The sequence below is a fragment of the Oncorhynchus masou genome, unplaced genomic scaffold, assembly GCF_036934945.1.
Source record: "Oncorhynchus masou masou isolate Uvic2021 unplaced genomic scaffold, UVic_Omas_1.1 unplaced_scaffold_487, whole genome shotgun sequence".
Taxonomy (NCBI): domain Eukaryota; kingdom Metazoa; phylum Chordata; class Actinopteri; order Salmoniformes; family Salmonidae; genus Oncorhynchus; species Oncorhynchus masou.
In genome coordinates, this window is record NW_027011265.1 from 531,383 (window position 1) to 550,294 (window position 18,912).

The following is an 18,912-nucleotide window of genomic DNA, read 5'->3' on the forward strand; positions in this document are numbered from 1 at the left end:
AGTGGAAATACGTTCTCAGGAATGATGAATTACGCTTCACCATCTGGCAGTCCGACAGATTAATTTGGGTTTGGCGGATGCCAGGAGAACGCTACCTGCCCCAATGCATTGTGTCAACTGTAAAGTTTGGTGGAGGAGGAATACTGTTCTGGGGCTGTTTTTCATGGTTCGGGCCCCTTAGTCCCAGTGAAGGGAAATCTTAACATTACAGCATTCAATGACATTCTAGATGATTCTGTGCTTCCAACTTTATGGCAACAGCTTGGGGAAGGCTCTTTCCTGTTTCAGTATGACAATGACCCCGTGCACAAAGCGAGGTCCATATAGAAATGGTTTGTTGAGCTCGGTGTGGAAGAACTTGACTGGCCTGAACAGAGCCCTGACCTCAACCTCATCAAACACATTTGGTATGAATTGGAACGCCGACTGCGAGCCAGGCCTAATCGCCCGGCATCAATCCATCAATCAAATGTATTTATAAAGCCCTTTTTACATCAGCTGATGTCACAAAGTGCTGTACAGAAACCCAGCCTAAAACCCCAAACAGTAATCAATGCAGATGTAGAAGCACGGTGGCTAGGAAAAACTCCCTAGAAAGGCCAGAACCTAGGAAGAAACCAAGAGAGGAACCAGGCTATGAGGGGTGGCCAGTCCTCTTCTGGCTGTACTGGGAAGAGAGGAACCAGGCTCTGAGGGGTGACCAGTCCTCTACTGGCTGTACTGGGTAGACCAGAGGAACCAGGCTCTGAGGGGGGACCAGTCCTCTACTGGCTGTACTGGGTAGAGAGGAACCAGGCTCTGAGGGGTGGCCAGTCCTCTACTGGCTGTACTGGGAAGAGAGGAACCAGGCTCTGAGGGGTGACCAGTCCTCTACTGGCTGTACTGGGTATACCAGAGGAACCAGGCTCTGAGGGGGGACCAGTCCTCTACTGGCTGTACTGGGTAGACCAGAGGAACCAGGCTATGAGAGGTGGCCAGTCCTCTTCTGGCTGTACTGGGAAGAGAGGAACCAGGCTCTGAGGGGTGACCAGTCCTCTACTGGCTGTACTGGGTAGACCAGAGGAACCAGGCTCTGAGGGGGGACCAGTCCTCTACTGGCTGTACTGGGTAGACCAGAGGAACCAGGCTCTGAGTGGGGACCAGTCCTCTACTGGCTGTACTGGGTAGAGAGGAACCAGGCTCTGAGGGGTGGCCAGTCCTCTACTGGCTGTACTGGGTAGACCAGAGGAACCAGGCTCTGAGGGGTGGCCTGTTTGACTCACGTTGGCCACGGTGAAGGAGAATCCAAAGTTTTGGTAGCGGGCCGTGTCGGTGGCATTGTATTGTCCTCAAAGCGAGCAAAGAAGTTGTGTTAATTTGTCCGTGATTGACCGTAGACCCTGCCACATACCTCTTGTGTCTGAGCCATTGAAATACGACTCTAATTTGTCTCTATATTGACGCTTAGCACAACCAGGTGGACTGGGGACAGCAAGGAGTCATCAGGCCAGATTGTCCTGAGGCATGGTCCTAGGGCTCAGGTCCTCTGAGAGAAGAGAGAGAGGGAGACCTCACTAATGCTCTTGTGGCTGAATGGAGTCCCCACAGCAATGTTCCATCATCTAGTGGAAAGCCTTCCCAGAATAGTGGACTCCATATTCAACTCCATATTAATGCCCATGATTTTGTAATGAGATGTTCAATGAGCAGGTGTCCACATACTTTTGTTCATATAGTGTATAAATCTCATGATTCAATGATTATTTAATTATCACTATCTCACTATCTTTATTTAATTCTTACACCAGATGAACTCAAAGAAGAACTGAGTAAGTAGAGTGTGTCTTTGTTCACGTGTGTCTGTCATGTTAAGATAACTCACTAACATGTGTTTCTGACTATCTGTTCTTGTTCTGAAGAGACCATCTAAACCATCCAACATCTATCTGTTATATACAATTGATGGTCAGTTTATTGCAGTGCCTTGCGAAAGTATTCGGCCCCCTTGAACTTTGCGATCTTTTGCCACATTTCAGGCTTCAAACATAAAGATATAAAACTGTATTTTTTTGTGAAGAATCAACAACAAGTGGGACACAATCATGAAGTGGAACGATATTTCAAACTTTTTTAACAAATCAAAAACTGAAAAATTGGGCAGGCAAAATTATTCAGCCCCTTTACTTTCAGTGCAGCAAACTCTCTCCAGAAGTTCAGTGAAGATCTCTGAATGATCCAATGTTGACCTAAATGACTAATGATGAAAAATACAATCCACCTGGGTGTAATCAAGTCTCCGTATAAATGCACCTGCACTGTGATAGTCTCAGAGGTCCGTTAAAAGCGCAGAGAGCATCATGAAGAACAAGGAACACACCAGGCAGGTCCGAGATACTGTTGTGAAGAAGTTTAAAGCTGGATTTTGATACAAAAAGATTTCCCAAGCTTTAAACATCCCAAGGAGCACTGTGCAAGCGATAATATTGAAATGGAAGGAGTATCAGACCACTGCAAATCTACCAAGACCTGGCCGTCCCTCTAAACTTTCAGCTCATACAAGGAGAAGACTGATCAGAGATGCAGCCAAGAGGCCCATGATCACTCTGGATGAACTGCAGAGATCTACAGCTGAGGTGGGAGACTCTGTCCATAGGACAACAATCAGTCGTATATTGCACAAATCTGGCCTTTATGGAAGAGTGGCAAGAAGAAAGCCATTTCTTAAAGATATCCATAAAAAGTGTTGTTTAAAGTTTGCCACAAGACACCTGGGAGACACACCAAACATGTGGAAGAAGGTGCTCTGGTCAGATGAAACCAAAATTGAACTTTTTGGCAACAATGCAAAACGTTATGTTTGGCGTAAAAAAAGCAACACAGCTCATCACCATGACCACACCATCCCCACTGTCAAACATGGTGGTGGCAGCATCATGGTGTGGGCCTGCTTTTCTTCAGCAGGGACAGGGAAGATGGTTAAAATTGATGGGAAGATGGATGGAGCCAAATACAGGACCATTCTGGAAGAAAACCTGATGGAGTCTGCAAAAGACCTGAGACTGGGACGGAGATTTGTCTTCCAACAAGACAATGATCCAAAACATAAAGCAAAATCTACAATGGAAGGGTTCAAAAATAAACATATCCAGGTGTTAGAATGGCCAAGTCAAAGTCCAGACCTGAATCCAATCGAGAATCTGTGGAAAGAACTGAAAATTGCTGTTCACAAATGCTCTCCATCCAACCTCACTGAGCTCAAGCTGTTTTGCAAGGAGGAATGGGAAAAAAATTCAGTCTCTCGATGTGCAAAACTGATAGAGACATACCCCAAGCGACTTACAGCTGTAATCGCAGCAAAAGGTGGCGCTACAAAGTATTAACTTAAGGGGGCTGAATCATTTTGCACGCCCAATTTTTCAGTTTTTGATTTGTTTAAAAAGTTTGAAATATCCCATAAATGTCGTTCCACTTCATGATTGTGTCCCACTTGTTGTTGATTCTTCACAAAAAAATACAGTTTTATATCTTTATGTTTGAAGCCTGAAATGTGGCAAAAGGTCGCAAAGTTCAAGGGGGCCGAATACTTTCGCAAGGCACTGTATGTGTTATATCTGACTATCTGTTCTTGTCCTCAGGGAAAGCTAGAAAGACCATCCAATCCCTCTCCACCTCTCCAGGAGGTCAACAGGAAACACAGACTCCTTCCCAAAGTAATCAGTCTTTATGATTCTAATGTTTCTACAATTACTGGTCAGTCTGTCTGTCTGGTCAGTTTATTATATCTCTCTGTCTGGTCAGTTTATTATCTCTCTCTGTCTGGTCAGTTTATTATCTCTCTGTCTGGTCAGTTTATTATATCTCTCTGTCTGGTCAGGTTATTATCTCTCTCTGTCTGGTCAGTTTATTATCTCTCTGTCTCTCTCTGTCTGGTCAGTTTGTTATATCTCTCTCTCTCTGTCTGGTCAGTTTATTATCTTTCTCTGTCTGGTCAGGTTATTATATCTCTCTGTCTGGTCAGTTTATTATATCTCTCTGTCTGGTCAGTTTATTATCTCTCTGTCTCTCTCTGTCTGGTCAGTTTGTTATATCTCTCTCTCTCTGTCTGGTCAGTTTATTATCTTTCTCTGTCTGGTCAGTTTATTATCTCTCTCTGTCTGGTCAGTTTATTATATCTCTCTCTCTCTGTCTGGTCAGTTTATTATATCTCTCTCTGTCTGGTCAGTTTATTATATCTCTCTATCTCTGTCTGGTCAGTTTATTATATCTCTCTATCTCTGTCTGGTCAGTTTATTATCTTTCTCTGTCTGGTCAGGTTATTATATCTCTCTGTCTGGTCAGGTTATTATATCTCTCTGTCTGGTCAGTTTATTATATCTCTCTCTCTCTGTCTGGTCAGTTTATTATATCTCTCTCTGTCTGGTCAGTTTATTATATCTCTCTGTCTGGTCAGTTTATTATCTTTCTCTGTCTGGTCAGGTTATTATATCTCTCTGTCTGGTCAGGTTATTATATCTCTCTGTCTGGTCAGTTTATTATATATATCTCTGTCTGGTCAGTTTATTATATCTCTCTCTCTCTGTCTGGTCAGTTTATTATATCTCTCTCTCTGTCTGCTCAGGTTATTATATATCTCTGTCTGGTCAGTTTATTATATCTCTCTCTGTCTGGTCAGTTTATTATCTCTCTGTGTCTGGTCAGTATATTATATCTCTCTGTCTGGTCAGTTTATTATATCTCTCTCTGTGTCTGCTCAGGTTATTATATATCTCTGTCTGGACAGTTTATTATCTCTCTCTGTCTGGTCAGTTTATTATCTCTCTCTCTCTGTCTGGTCAGTTTATTATCTCTCTGTGTCTGGTCAGTATATTATATCTCTCTGTCTGGTCAGTTTATTATCTCTCTCTCTCTCTCTCTCTCTCTGTCTGGTCAGTTTATTATATCTCTCTGTCTGGTCAGGTTATTATATCTCTCTGTCTGGTCAGTTTATTATATCTCTCTGTCTGGTCAGTTTATTATATCTCTGTCTCTCTGTCTGGTCAGTTTATTATATCTCTGTCTCTCTGTCTGGTCAGTTTATTATATCTCTCTGTCTGGTCAGTGTATTATATATCTCTCTCTCTCTGTCTGGTCAGTTTATTATATCTCTCTCTCTGTCTGGTCAGTTTATTATCTCTCTCTCTCTGTCTGGTCAGTTTATTATATATCTTCCTCTCTGTCTGGTCAGTTTATTATCTCTCTCTCTCTCTGTCTGGTCAGTTTATTATATCTCTCTGTCTGGTCAGGTTATTATCTCTCTCTGTCTGGTCAGTTTATTATATATATCTCTGTCTGGTCAGTTTATTATATATCTTCCTCTCTGTCTGGTCAGTTTATTATATCTCTCTGTCTGGTCAGTTTATTATATATATCTCTGTCTGGTCAGTTTATTATATATCTTCCTCTCTGTCTGGTCAGGTTATTATATCTCTCTCTCTCTCTGTCTGGTCAGGTTATTATATCTCTCTCTCTCTCTGTCTGGTCAGTTTATTATATCTCTCTGTCTGGTCAGGTTATTATATCTCTCTGTCTGGTCAGTTTATTATATCTCTCTGTCTGGTCAGTTTATTATATATCTCTGTCTGGTCAGTTTATTATCTCTCTCTCTCTGTCTGGTCAGTTTATTATCTCTCTCTCTCTCTCTGTCTGGTCAGTTTATTATCTCTCTCTCTCTGTCTGGTCAGTTTATTATATCTCTCTGTCTGGTCAGTTTATTATATCTCTCTGTCTGGTCAGTTTATTATATATATCTCTGTCTGGTCAGTTTATTATATCTCTCTGTCTGGTCAGTTTATTATATCTCTGTCTCTCTCTGTCTGGTCAGTTTATTATATATCTCTCTGTCTGGTCAGTTTATTATCTCTCTGTCTGGTCAGTTTATTATCTCTCTGTCTGGTCAGTTTATTATATCTCTCTCTGTCTGGTCAGTTTATTATATCTCTCTGTCTGGTCAGTTTATTATATCTCTCTGTCTCTCTCTGTCTGGTCAGTTTATTATATCTCTCTCTCTCTCTGTCTGGTCAGTTTATTATATCTCTCTGTCTGGTCAGTTTATTATATCTCTCTGTCTGGTCAGTTTATTATATATATCTCTGTCTGGTCAGTTTATTATATATCTCTGTCTGGTCAGTTTATTATATATATCTCTGTCTGGTCAGTTTATTATATATATCTCTGTCTGGTCAGTTTATTATATATATCTCTGTCTGGTCAGTTTATTATATATCTCTGTCTGGTCAGTTTATTATATCTCTCTGTCTGGTCAGTTTATTATATCTCTCTGTCTGGTCAGTTTATTATCTCTCTCTCTCTGTCTGGTCAGTTTATTATCTCTCTCTCTCTGTCTGGTCAGTTTATTATCTCTCTCTCTCTGTCTGGTCAGTTTATTATATCTCTCTGTCTGGTCAGTTTATTATATCTCTCTGTCTGGTCAGTTTATTATCTCTCTCTCTCTCTGTCTGGTCAGTTTATTATATCTCTCTGTCTGGTCAGTTTATTATCTCTCTCTCTCTCTCTCTGTCTGGTCAGTTTATTATATATCTCTGCCTGGTCAGTTTATTATATCTCTGTCTCTCTCTGTCTGGTCAGTTTATTATATATCTCTGCCTGGTCAGTTTATTATCTCTCTCTCTTTGTCTGGTCAGTTTATTATATCTCTCTGTCTGGTCAGTTTATTATATCTCTCTGTTTGGTCAGTTTATTATATATCTCTCTCTGTCTGGTCAGTTTATTATCTCTCTCTCTCTCTCTCTCTCTCTCTCTCTCTCTCTGTCTGGTCAGTTTATTATATATCTCTGCCTGGTCAGTTTATTATATCTCTGTCTCTCTCTGTCTGGTCAGTTTATTATATCTCTCTCTGTCTGGTCAGTTTACAGTTTATTATCTCTCTCTCTCTGTCTGGTCAGTTTATTATATCTCTCTGTCTGGTCAGTTTATTATATCTCTCTGTCTGGTCAGTTTATTATCTCTCTCTCTCTGTCTGGTCAGTTTATTATATCTCTCTGTCTGGTCAGTTTATTATCTCTCTCTCTCTCTCTCTCTCTGTCTGGTCAGTTTATTATCTCTCTCTCTCTCTCTGTCTGTCTGGTCAGGTTATTCTGATGTTGTTCCTTTCTATCTTTAATAGAGTCTAAGAGGATTCAAGGGATTAAGTATTTTCCAGGGAGGAAGTCTTTTCCTGGTTCAGGGAGGAAGTCTTTACCTGGTTCAGGGGGGAAGTCTGCTCCTGGTTCAGGGGGGAAGTCTGCTCCTGGTTCAGGGGGGAAGTCTGTTCTGGAGATTCTACTGGCTGCTGGACCACAGAATGATGATCTGGATGAGATGGAGAGGGGAGGAAGAGTTACTATAGACAATAACTCTATGCTATAGGGTTACTATAGAGAGACTATAACTCTATGCTATAGGGTTACTATAGAGAGACTATAACTATAGAGCTGAGTTACTATAGAGAGACTATAACTATATGCTATAGGGTTACTATAGAGAGACTATAACAATATGCTATAGGGTTACTATAGAGAGACTATAACAATAGAGCTTGAATGGAATAATGGACTAATGTCTCATTATTGTAATGTATCAGGTATATCAACCAGACCACAGGACTAATGTTTCCTGTTACAGACTCTCTTATGTCCAGTACCTGATCATCAGGTATATCAACCAGACTAATGTCTCCTGGTAGGATCTGGTACAGACTCTCTTATGTCCAGTACCTGATCATCAGGTATATCAACCAGACCACAGGACTAATGTCTCCTGTTACAGACTCTCTTATGTCCAGTACCTGATCATCAGGTATATCAACCAGACCACAGGACTAATGTCTCCTGGTACAGACTCTCTTATGTCCAGTACCTGATCATCAGGTATATCAACCAGACCACAGGACTAATGTCTCCTGGTACAGACTCTCTTATGTCCAGTACCTGATCATCAGGTATATCAACCAGACCACAGGACTAATGTCTCCTGGTACAGACTCTCTTATGTCCAGTTAGAATTTGTTGAAATGTTTATATTGTAGCTTCAACCTGTCAGCTTCTATTGTAGCTTCAACCTGTCAGCTTCTATTGTAGCTTCAACCTGTCAGCTTCTATTGTAGCTTTAACCTGTCAGCTTCAACCTGTCATCTTCTATTGTAGCTTCTATTGTAGCTTCAACCTGTCAGCTTCTATTGTAGCTTCAATCTGTCAGCTTCTATTGTAGCTTCAACCTGTCAACTTCAACCTGCTTCTGTGAACAAGACTGATAAAACCATTTATTGAAATGTTTATATTTTAGCTTCATGTCAATGTGCCAGTTTTTTATTTGACTTTAAGTGTTAAATTTTGCTCTACTTTTTTATTGTCACCTTGATTATATACAGAGGGGTCAAATTATTGACACCCTTGCTGAAGATCATGACTATATTAAATAAATAATGTACTGACCTATTGTATGCTCAAAATACATTGTAAATTATATTATTTTAAAATAATATAATTGTTCAGAGAAATATATGTTTGTGTAATGTATTTTTGTTGTAAAAGGTTAGGGGTCAAAATGATTGACAGCCAAAATCTACAGGAGTGTGATGATGTCATTGCTATGAATATAGAACCAGATACTGACCTTGTGACTAGTTTATTACTCTTTAGGGGGGTCAATCATTTAGAAAATAAATACTACTTGTTAAACTAAATATTTTAATCAGATCAATCGTATTAGTATAAAATAATATAATTTACATGTTGTTGAGCAGATGATAGAGCTCAGTATTTAAATTATTCATCTATAAGTCCAGACCCACTGTATATTATATATTGATGTATTTTATACAGTCATTATTATCTTTATCAAGGGTGTCTATAATTTCAGACCCACTGTATATTATATATTGATGTATTTTATACAGTCATTATTATCTTTATCAAGGGTGTCTATAATTCCAGACCCACTGTATATTATATATTGATGTATTTTATACAGTCATTATCTTTATCAAGGGTGTCTATAATTCCAGACCCACTGTATATTATATATTGATGTATTTTATACAGTCATTATTATCTTTATCAAGGGTGTCTATAATTCCAGACCCACTGTATATTATATATTGATCATGTATATACAGTCATTATTATCTTTATCAAGGGTGTCTATAATTCCAGACCCACTGTATATTATATATAGATGTATTTTATACAGTCATTATTATCTTTATCAAGGGTGTCTATAATTCCAGACCCACTGTATATTATATATTGATGTATTTTATACAGTCATTATTATCTTTATCAAGGGTGTCTATAATTCCAGACCCACTGTATATTATATATTGATGTATTTTATACAGTCATTATTATCTTTATCAAGGGTGTCTATAATTCCAGACCCACTGTATATTATATATTGATGTATTTTATACAGTCATTATTATCTTTATCAAGGGTGTCTATAATTCCAGACCCACTGTATATTATATATTGATGTATTTTATACAGTCATTATTATCTTTATCAAGGGTGTCTATAATTCCAGACCCACTGTATATTATATATAGATGTATTTTATACAGTCATTATCTTTATCAAGGGTGTCTATAATTCCAGACCCACTATATATTAATGTATTTTATACAGTCATTATTATCTTTATCAAGGGTGTCTATAATTCCAGACCCACTGTATATTATATATTGATCATGTTTATACAGTTGAATGGTATTTTCCATGTATTGATGATTTATTGTTTTAATAAACTATGACATCATTGTGTCAGAACGTGACTCCAGTGTGATATTTAACATTATTGAATGTTACGAGGTAGTGTCACTGTTTCCTTGGTGACCTGTGTTGTGGAAATATAAAATAAATAATATAAATAAATATAATACGAACCCAGTCTTCACTTAGTCTTTCATACATCAATTGTCTTAAATAATTTATTTATTACTAAGTAATTCAAAGAAATGCATAAACAAACAGACAAAGTAAATATGGTTACAAGAAATGATAGGAGGCTTGGCGGCTTGTTAGACAAAAGGGGTCAACTGAGAAGTCACTACAGAGTTAATAATTCTAACAACTGAAATGCTAATCCTTTGCACATGACCGCTCACTCATTCGGGAACAATTTCAATCAATATATTTATTTACGCTCAGTGTGTCGTCTTGATCGCTTTTGAAAAGTTAGTTTCTGTTGGAGAGTTTCCGTCCTCTCTCTCTCTCTCTCTCTCTGTCGTGGTTAGAGTGGATAGTTCAGAGTGACATTCATTCGTGTTGTTGTAGAATGGATGTTTGTCGTTCTTCACGTTCAATGATACCGAATTCCTAGCTGCAGACTAGTAATTAACATCAAAGACTTAAAGACTTTATTGAATTGAAGACTCTAGACCCACTCCAATTTGCTTCCCGCCCTAATAGGTCCACAGACGACGCAATCTCAACCACACTGCCCTAACCCATCTGGACAAGAGGAATACCTATGTGAGAATGCTGTTCATCGACTACAGCTCAGCATTTAACACCATAGTACCCTCCAAACTCGTCATCAAGCTCGAGACCCTGGGTCTAGACCCCGCCCTGTGCAACTGGGTACTAGACTTCCTGACGGGCCGCCCCCAGTTGGTGAGGGTAGGTAACAACATCTGGGGACCCACAAGGGTGCGTTCTCAGCCCTCTCCTGTACTCCCTGTTCACCCACGACTGCGTGGCCATGCACACTTCCAACTCAATCATCAAGTTTGCGGACGACACAACAGTGGTAGGCTTGATTCCCAACAACGACGAGACGGCCTACAGGGAGGAGGTGAGGGCCCTCGGAGTGTGGTGTCAGGAAAATAACCTCACACTCAACGTCAACAAAACTAAGGAGATGATTGTGGACTTCAGGAAACAGCAGAGGGAACACCCCCCTATCCACATCAATGGGACAGTATTGGAGATGGTAGTAAGTGTTAAGTTCCTCGGCGTACACATCACAGACAAACTGAATTGGTCCACCCACACAGACAGCATCGTGAAGAAGGCGCAGCAGCGCCTCTTCAACCTCAGGAGGCTGAAGAAATTTGGCTTGTCACCGAAAACACTCACAAACTTTTACAGATGCACAATCAAGAGCATCCTGGCGGACTGTATCACCGCCTGGTACGGCAACTGCTCCGCCCACAACCGTAAGTCTCTCCAGAGGGTAGTGAGGTCTGCACAACGCATCACCGGGGGCAAACTACCTGCCCTCCAGGACACCTACACCACCCGATGTCACAGTAAGGCCATAAAGATCATCAAGGACATCAACCACCTGAGCCACTGCCTGTTCACCTCGCTATCATCCAGAAGGCGAGGTCAGTACAGGTGCATCAAAGCAGGGACCGAGAGACTGAAAAACAGCTTCTATCTCAAGGCCATCAGACTGTTAAACAGCAACCACTAACATTGAGTGGCTGCTGCCAACACACTAACTCAACTCCAGCCACTTTAATAATGGGTATTGATGGAAATTGATGTAAAGTATATCACTAGCCACTTTAAACAATGCTACTTAATATAATGTTTACATACCCTACATTACTCATCTCTTATGTATATACTGTACTCGATATCATCTCATGCATCTCTATGTAATACATGCATCTCTAGCCACTTTAAACTATGCCACTTTGTTTACATACCCTACATTACTCATCTCATATGTATATACTGTACTCTATATCATCTACTGCATCTTGCCTATGCCGTTCTGTACCCTCACTCATTCATATATCTTTATGTACATATTCTTTATCCCTTTACACGTGTGTGTATAAGGTAGTAGTTGTGGAATTGTTAGTTAGATTACTCGTTGGTTATTACTGCATTGTTGGAACTAGAAGCACAAGCATTTCGCTACACTCGCATTAACATCTGCTAACCATGTGTATGTGACCATTAACATCTGCTAGCCATGTGTATGTGACCATCTGCTAACCATGTGTATGTGACCATTAACATCTGCTAACCATGAGACCATTAACATCTGCTAACCATGTGTATGTGACCATCTGCTAACCATGTGTATGTGACCATTAACATCTGCTAACCATGTGACCAATAACATCTGCTAACCATGTGTATGTGACCATTAACATCTGCTAGCCATGTGTATGTGACCATCTGCTAACCATGTGTATGTGACCATTAACATCTGCTAACCATGAGACCATTAACATCTGCTAACCATGTGTATGTGACCATCTGCTAACCATGTGTATGTGACCATTAACATCTGCTAACCATGTAACCAATAACATCTGCTAACCATGTGTATGTGACCATTAACATCTGATAACCATGTGTATGTGACCATTAACATCTGCTAACCATGTGTATGTGACCAATAACATCTGCTAACCATGTGTATGTGACCAATAACATCTGCTAACCATGTGTATGTGACCATTAACATCTGCTAACCATGTGTATGTGACCATTAACATCTGCTAACCATGCGTATGTGACCAATAACATTTGATTTGATCTTCCAAGCGTAGCTGTATTGTGCGTAACAGGCCACCCATATCATGATGCAATACTTTGCTGTCTTGCTCGTCATATACTGCCGAAAAGATAAAGTTCTGTGAGGTGGAAGAAATTCCTTTGTTCTCTATGAAAATGTACCGTCCTCTTATACTGTGTGGCCATGGGTCTCCTCAGGAATTTATGACCTCTCTCTCACAGCAGCCTAGTTGTAGGGGGTTGGTATATATATATCCAAATAGGGCAACGTCATGACAGGAGTCACAATGTATTCCATTATGCTCCTCCCCCAAGGCCCGTTCTGTACCTCCTCCCCCAAGGCCCGTTCTGTATCTCCTCCCCCCAAGGCCCGTTCTGTACCTCCTCCCCCAGGCCCGTTCTGTATCTCCTCCCCCCAAGGCCCGTTCTGTACCTCCTCCCCCAGGCCCGTTCTGTACCTCCTCCCCCAGGCCCGTTCTGTACCTCCTCCCCCCAAGGCCCGTTCTGTACCTCCTCCCCCTCAAGGCCCGTTCTGTACCTCCTCCCCCCCCAAGGCCCGTTCTGTACCTCCTCCCCCCCAGGCCCGTTCTGTACCTCCTCCCCCCAAGGCCCGTTCTGTACCCCCCCCAAGGCCTGTACTGTACCTCCTCCACCCCCAAGGCCCGTTCTGTACCTCCTCCACCCCCAAGGCCCGTTCTGTATCTCCTCCACCCCCAAGGCCCGTTCTGTACCTCCTCCCCCCAAGGCCCGTTCTGTACCTCCTCCACCCCCAAGGCCCGTTCTGTACCTCCTCCACCCCAGGCCCGTTCTGTACCTCCTCCCCCCAAGGCCCGTTCTGTACCTCCCCCCCAAGGCCCGTTCTGTACCTCCTCCACCCTGCCCAAGGCCCGTTCTGTACCTCCTCCACCCCCAAGGCCCGTTCTGTACCTCCTCCACCCTGCCCAAGGCCCGTTCTGTACCTCCTCCCCCCAAGGCCCGTTCTGTACCTCCTTCACCCCAAGGCCTGTTCTGTACCTCCTCCACCCCCAAGGCCCGTTCTGTACCTCCTCCCCCCAAGGCCCGTTCTGTACCTCCTCCCCCCCCAAGGCCCGTTCTGTACCTCCTCCTCCCCCCAGGCCCGTTCTGTACCTCCTCCCCCCAAGGCCCGTTCTGTACCTCCCCCCCAAGGCCCGTTCTGTACCTCCTCCACCCTGCCCAAGGCCCGTTCTGTACCTCCTCCACCCCCAAGGCCCGTTCTGTACCTCCTCCACCCTGCCCAAGGCCCGTTCTGTACCTCCTCCCCCAAGGCCCGTTCTGTACCTCCTTCACCCCAAGGCCTGTTCTGTACCTCCTCCACCCCCAAGTCCCGTTCTGTACCTCCTCCACCCTGCCCAAGGCCCGTTCTGTACCTCCTCCCCCCCAAGGCCCGTTCTGTACCTCCTCCACCCCAAGGCCCGTTCTGTACCTCCTCCACCCTGCCCAAGGCCCGTTCTGTACCTCCTCCACCCCAAGGCCTGTTCTGTACCTCCTCCACCCCCAAGGCCCGTTCTGTACCTCCTCCACCCTGCCCAAGGCCCGTTCTGTACCTCCTCCCCCAAGGCCCGTTCTGTACCTCCTCTCCCCCAAGGCCCGTTCTGTACCTCCTCCACCCCAAGGCCCGTTCTGTACCTCCTCCCCACCCGAGGCCCGTTCTGTACCTCTTCTGCCTCAATGAGCCGAGTTTGTCCTTTGGCCTGGAATTTCATTCAGACTCTTACTGTCATTCTATATTTAATTTATCTTTGTTACATAGTTTAGTTTCTTCTTCTTTGTGTTTAGTTTAGTTACCTGATTTCTCAATTTACTGTATGTTTTCCAGTCTGCTGTGTTGGTTGACTTATCTGCTATTCCCTCTGCCTCATCCCTCTCAGCCATACAGATTTTCAATTCATAATCTATCTGAGGGCATTTGGCAGTTCTAACAGTTCGTTTCATGATGGGCCTATCAGTAACCAGAAGAAGCTGTTTCAGTTGCTTCAAGTGCAGCGTCCGGATGTTCCTCACACATCAGACCAACAAATATTTTTCACATCTTCGACATGACATTCATTGCAAAACGTCTTGTATGATCGTTTATAAACGATTTTAGGTCCAGTCTTTGGAACATTGGTTTTCAAGATATGGCTATTATATTATGATGTGTGGATATAGATTTAGAGCAGATTTCTGTAGTAAATATATGATCAATACAGGTGGATGATTTAGTTCCTGTTCTGTTTTGTAAATGACCTGGTAGGTTGACTGATAACTTTAACTAGAATCTAAGCACGGGTTATTTGCAGCTTCTTATTGAGTGGGCAGCTTGTCTACAACCAGTCAATATTTAGGTCACCTAGAAAATATCTCTCTTTGTTGATATCACATATATTTTCCAACATTTCACACATATAGTCTAAATACTGACTTTTATTAAATGGTGGTCTATAGAAACTTCCTACAAGGCTTTAAGTAGATGAACCTGTAGCCATATTACTTCCACATCATCTGACATGAGATCCTCTCTCAGCCTAACAGGAATATGACTCAGGACATACATGGCAACACCTCCTCCATGAGAATGTATATCTTTCCTGTATATTCTATAACCATGTATAGAGAATGTTGTAGTCCTCCATTAGAATGTATATCTTTCCTGTATATTCTATAACCGTGTATAGAGAATGTTGTAGTCCTCCATGAGAATGTATATCTTTCCTGTATATTCTATAACCGTGTATAGAGAATGTTGTAGTCCTCCATTAGAATGTATATCTTTCCTGTATATTCTATAACCATGTATAGAGAATGTTGTAGTCCTCCATGAGAATGTATATCTTTCCTGTATATTCTATAACCATGTATAGAGAATGTTGTAGTCCTCCATGAGAATGTATATCTTTCCTGTATATTCTATAACCGTGTATAGAGAATGTTGTAGTCCTCCATTAGAATGTATATCTGTCCTGTATATTCTATAACCATGTATAGAGAATGTTGTAGTCCTCCATGAGAATTTATATCTTTCCTGTATATTCTATAACCATGTATAGAGAATGTTGTAGTCCTCCATTAGAATGTATATCTTTCCTGTATATTCTATAACCATGTATAGAGAATGTTGTAGTCCTTCTTCAGTTCCTCAGATTGCTGAAAGTGAATGTTGTTAAATCCAACGAGTGACAATGGTGACAATATTCGAATAGTTGTCTAGAACTGTGGGTAGAAGGGAGTAGATGTCTTGGATACGGGCGCCTGGGTGACAGTGGACCTTGGTCAGGCTGCAGGCAGTCCAATATCTCTCACTATCAAGCTGCCCAAGATGATGGTGGTGGTGATGGAATCCGATGGGGAAGGAAGAGGGGGGACAGAACGGGCATGCCTTGGGCAGGGAGGAGGAGGTGGGCTTCGACTCATGTCTGCCTGACTCACCGCACATGTACCAGTAGCAGCGGATGGTGTCGGAATCCTCGAGGAGACCTTGTTTCCTTTAGTCAGCGACCGGCTGAGCCTGGACGGCAGCTGGCTGTTGGTGATCAGGATCAGAGTGTGTCCGTCTCCAGTAAGCTGTTTAAAATCAAATCAAATCAAATTTTATTTGTCACATACACATGGTTAGCAGATGTTAATGCGAGTGTAGCGAAATGCTTGTGCTGCCAGTTCCGACAATGCAGTAAAAACCAACAAGTATTCCAACTAACAATTCAAAAACGAATTTCTTATACACAGTGTAAGGGGATAAAGAATATGTACATAAAGATATGAATGAGTGATGGTGCAGAGCAGCATAGGCAAGATACAGTAGATGGTATCGAGTACAGTATATACATATGAGATGAGTATGTAAACAAAGAGCATAGTTAAAGTGGCTAGTGATACATGTATTACATAAGGATGCAGTAGATGATAGAGTACAGTATATACGTATACATATGAGATGAATAATGTAGGGTATGTAAACATTATATTAGGTAGCATTGTTTAAAGTGGCTAGTGATATATTTTACATCCTTTCCCATCAATTCCCATTATTAAAGTGGCTGGAGTTGAGTCAGTGTGTTGGCAGCAGCCACTCAATGTTAGTGGTTACTGTTTAACAGTCTGATGGCCTTGAGATAGAAGCTGTTTTTCAGTCTCTCGGTCCCAGCTTTGATGCACCTGTACTGACCTCGCCTTCTGGATGATAGCGGGGTGAACAGGCAGTGGCTCAGGTGGGTGTTGTCCTTGATGATCTTTATGGCCTTCCTGTAACATCGGGTGGTGTAGGTGTCCTGGATGGCAGGTAGTTTGCCCCCGTTGATACGTTGTGCAGACCTCACTACCCTCTGGAGAGCCTTACGGTTGTGGGCGGAGCAGTTACCGTACCAGGCGGTGATACAGCCCACCAGGATGCTCTCGATTGTGCATCTGTAAAAGTTTGTGTTTTTGGTGACAGGCCAAATTTCTTCAGCCTCCTGAGGTTGAAGAGGCGCTGCTGTGCCTTCTTCACGATGCTGTACGGTGCTGTACGATGGTGTACGGTGTTTCCTCCGACACATTGAAACCAAATGATGAAACCAAAATATAACTTTTTGGTAAAACTCAACTCGTCGTGTTTGGAGGACAAAGAATGCTGAGTTGCATCCAAAGAACACCATACCTACTGTGAAGCATGGGGGTGGAAACATCATGCTTTGGGGCTGTTTTTTTGCAAAGGGACCAGGATGACTGATCCATGTAAAGGAAAGAATGAATGGGGCCATGTATCGTGAGATTTTGAGTGAAAACCTCCTTCCATCAGCAAGAGCATTGAAGATGAAGCGTGGCTGGGTCTTTCAGCATGACAATGATCCCAAACACACCACCCGGGCAACAAAGGAGTGGCTTCGTAAGAAGCATTTCAAGGTCCTGGAGTGGCCTAGCCAGTCTCCAGATCTCAACCCCATAGAAAATCTTTGGAGGGAGTTGAAAGTCCATGTTGCCCAGCAACAGCCCCAAAACATCACTGCTCTGGAGGAGATCTGCATGGAGGAATGGGCCAAAATACCAGCAACAGTGTGTGAAAACCTTGTGAAGACTTACAGAAAACATTTGACCTCTGTCATTGCCAACAAAGGGTATATAAAAAAGTATTGAGATAAACTTTTGTTATTGACCAAATACTTATTGTCCACCATAATTTTCAAATAAATTCATTAAAAATCCTACATTTTGTCTGTCATAGTTGAAGTGTACCTATGATGAAAATGACAGGCCTCTCTCATCTTTTTTTAAGTGGGAGAACTTGCACAATTGGTGGCTGACTAAATACTTTTTTGCCCCACTATATCTATAATTCCATGTGTTAGCCAGTCAGTGAGATAGCCAGTCAGTGTTTGCCAAATAGTGTGATAGCCAGTCAGTGTTTGCTAAATAGTGAGATAGCCAGTCAGTGTTTGCCAAATAGTGTGATAGCCAGTCAGTGTTTACCAAATAGTGAGATAGCCAGTCAGTGTTTGCCAAATAGTGAGATAAATAGTGAGATAGCCAGTCAGTGTTTGCCAAATAGTGAGATAAATAGTGAGATAGCCAGACAGTGTTTGCCAAATAGTGAGATAAATAGTGAGATAGCCGGACAGTGTTTGCCAAATAGTGAGATAAATAGTGAGATAGCCAGTCAGTGTTTGCCAAATAGTGAGATAAATAGTGAGATAGCCAGTCAGTGTTTGCCAAATAGTTTGATAGCCAGTCAGTGTTTGCCAAATAGTTTGATAGCCAGTCAGTGTTTGCCAAATAGTTTGATAGCCAGTCAGTGTTTGCCAAATAGTGTGAAAGCCAGTCAGTGCTTGCCAAAGAGTGTGATAGCCAGTCAGTGCTTGCCAAATAGTGGGCCACTATTTCCCTCCAGCTATTAACCACTTATAAATGCACTTACAAGTGCGTATAATATTGAACCCTTTTGTATCATCATGCAACCTTATTTTAAATGTTTGACAGTTAAACAATTATTATTTTCTCACTTTTTGATGCATTATTGCTCCGTCCCAGGAACAGAAATGGTTTTCAGACCAGTTGTTGTTACGTTTGAAGCCCTGATGATGCATTAATGCGATATAACAGTTTCTTAATGGTTAATAATATATTTATAAATAATTAAATAGTCGTTAATATTGTAATTATACACTTTTTGCAAATGGAACCTTTTGTAAAGTGTTCCCTTTAAGTTTGGAGGATTATGAGTGGTGCACATCTCATGTCTGTTTATGTGGAGGAGAGAGAGAGAGACAGAGAGATATAGAGAGCGATTTAACAAGCCTTTATTGTGCAATTCCGGAATCCACAGTTTAAATTCAATGTGACAGCCACAGAATCAAGAGAAAGACCACATGTCATCTGATTGCATGTCAGCATTTTCTCACCTAGGGAAGAGCAGAAAGACAGTGAAGATACTGTGTTTATCGTGATCATC

At 41.9% G+C, this 18,912-nt stretch overlaps 1 protein-coding gene across 24 annotated transcripts in view; it reads left to right on the top strand.

Annotated features, from left to right (window-relative positions):
• LOC135535382 (butyrophilin subfamily 1 member A1-like) overlaps window positions 1–9,784 on the top strand; it is a 154,508-nt gene extending 144,724 nt beyond the window's left edge. For all 24 annotated transcript variants that reach the window (XM_064962033.1, XM_064962034.1, XM_064962041.1 and 21 more), the window contains 3 exons: window positions 1,788–1,808; window positions 3,615–3,689; window positions 7,142–9,784. In XM_064962033.1, the coding sequence (XP_064818105.1) occupies window positions 1,788–1,808; window positions 3,615–3,689; window positions 7,142–7,383 (338 nt within the window). In that variant the 3' untranslated portion in view covers window positions 7,384–9,784. The remainder of the gene's footprint in view (window positions 1–1,787; window positions 1,809–3,614; window positions 3,690–7,141) is intronic.
• Window positions 9,785–18,912: the final 9,128 nt, after the last annotated feature.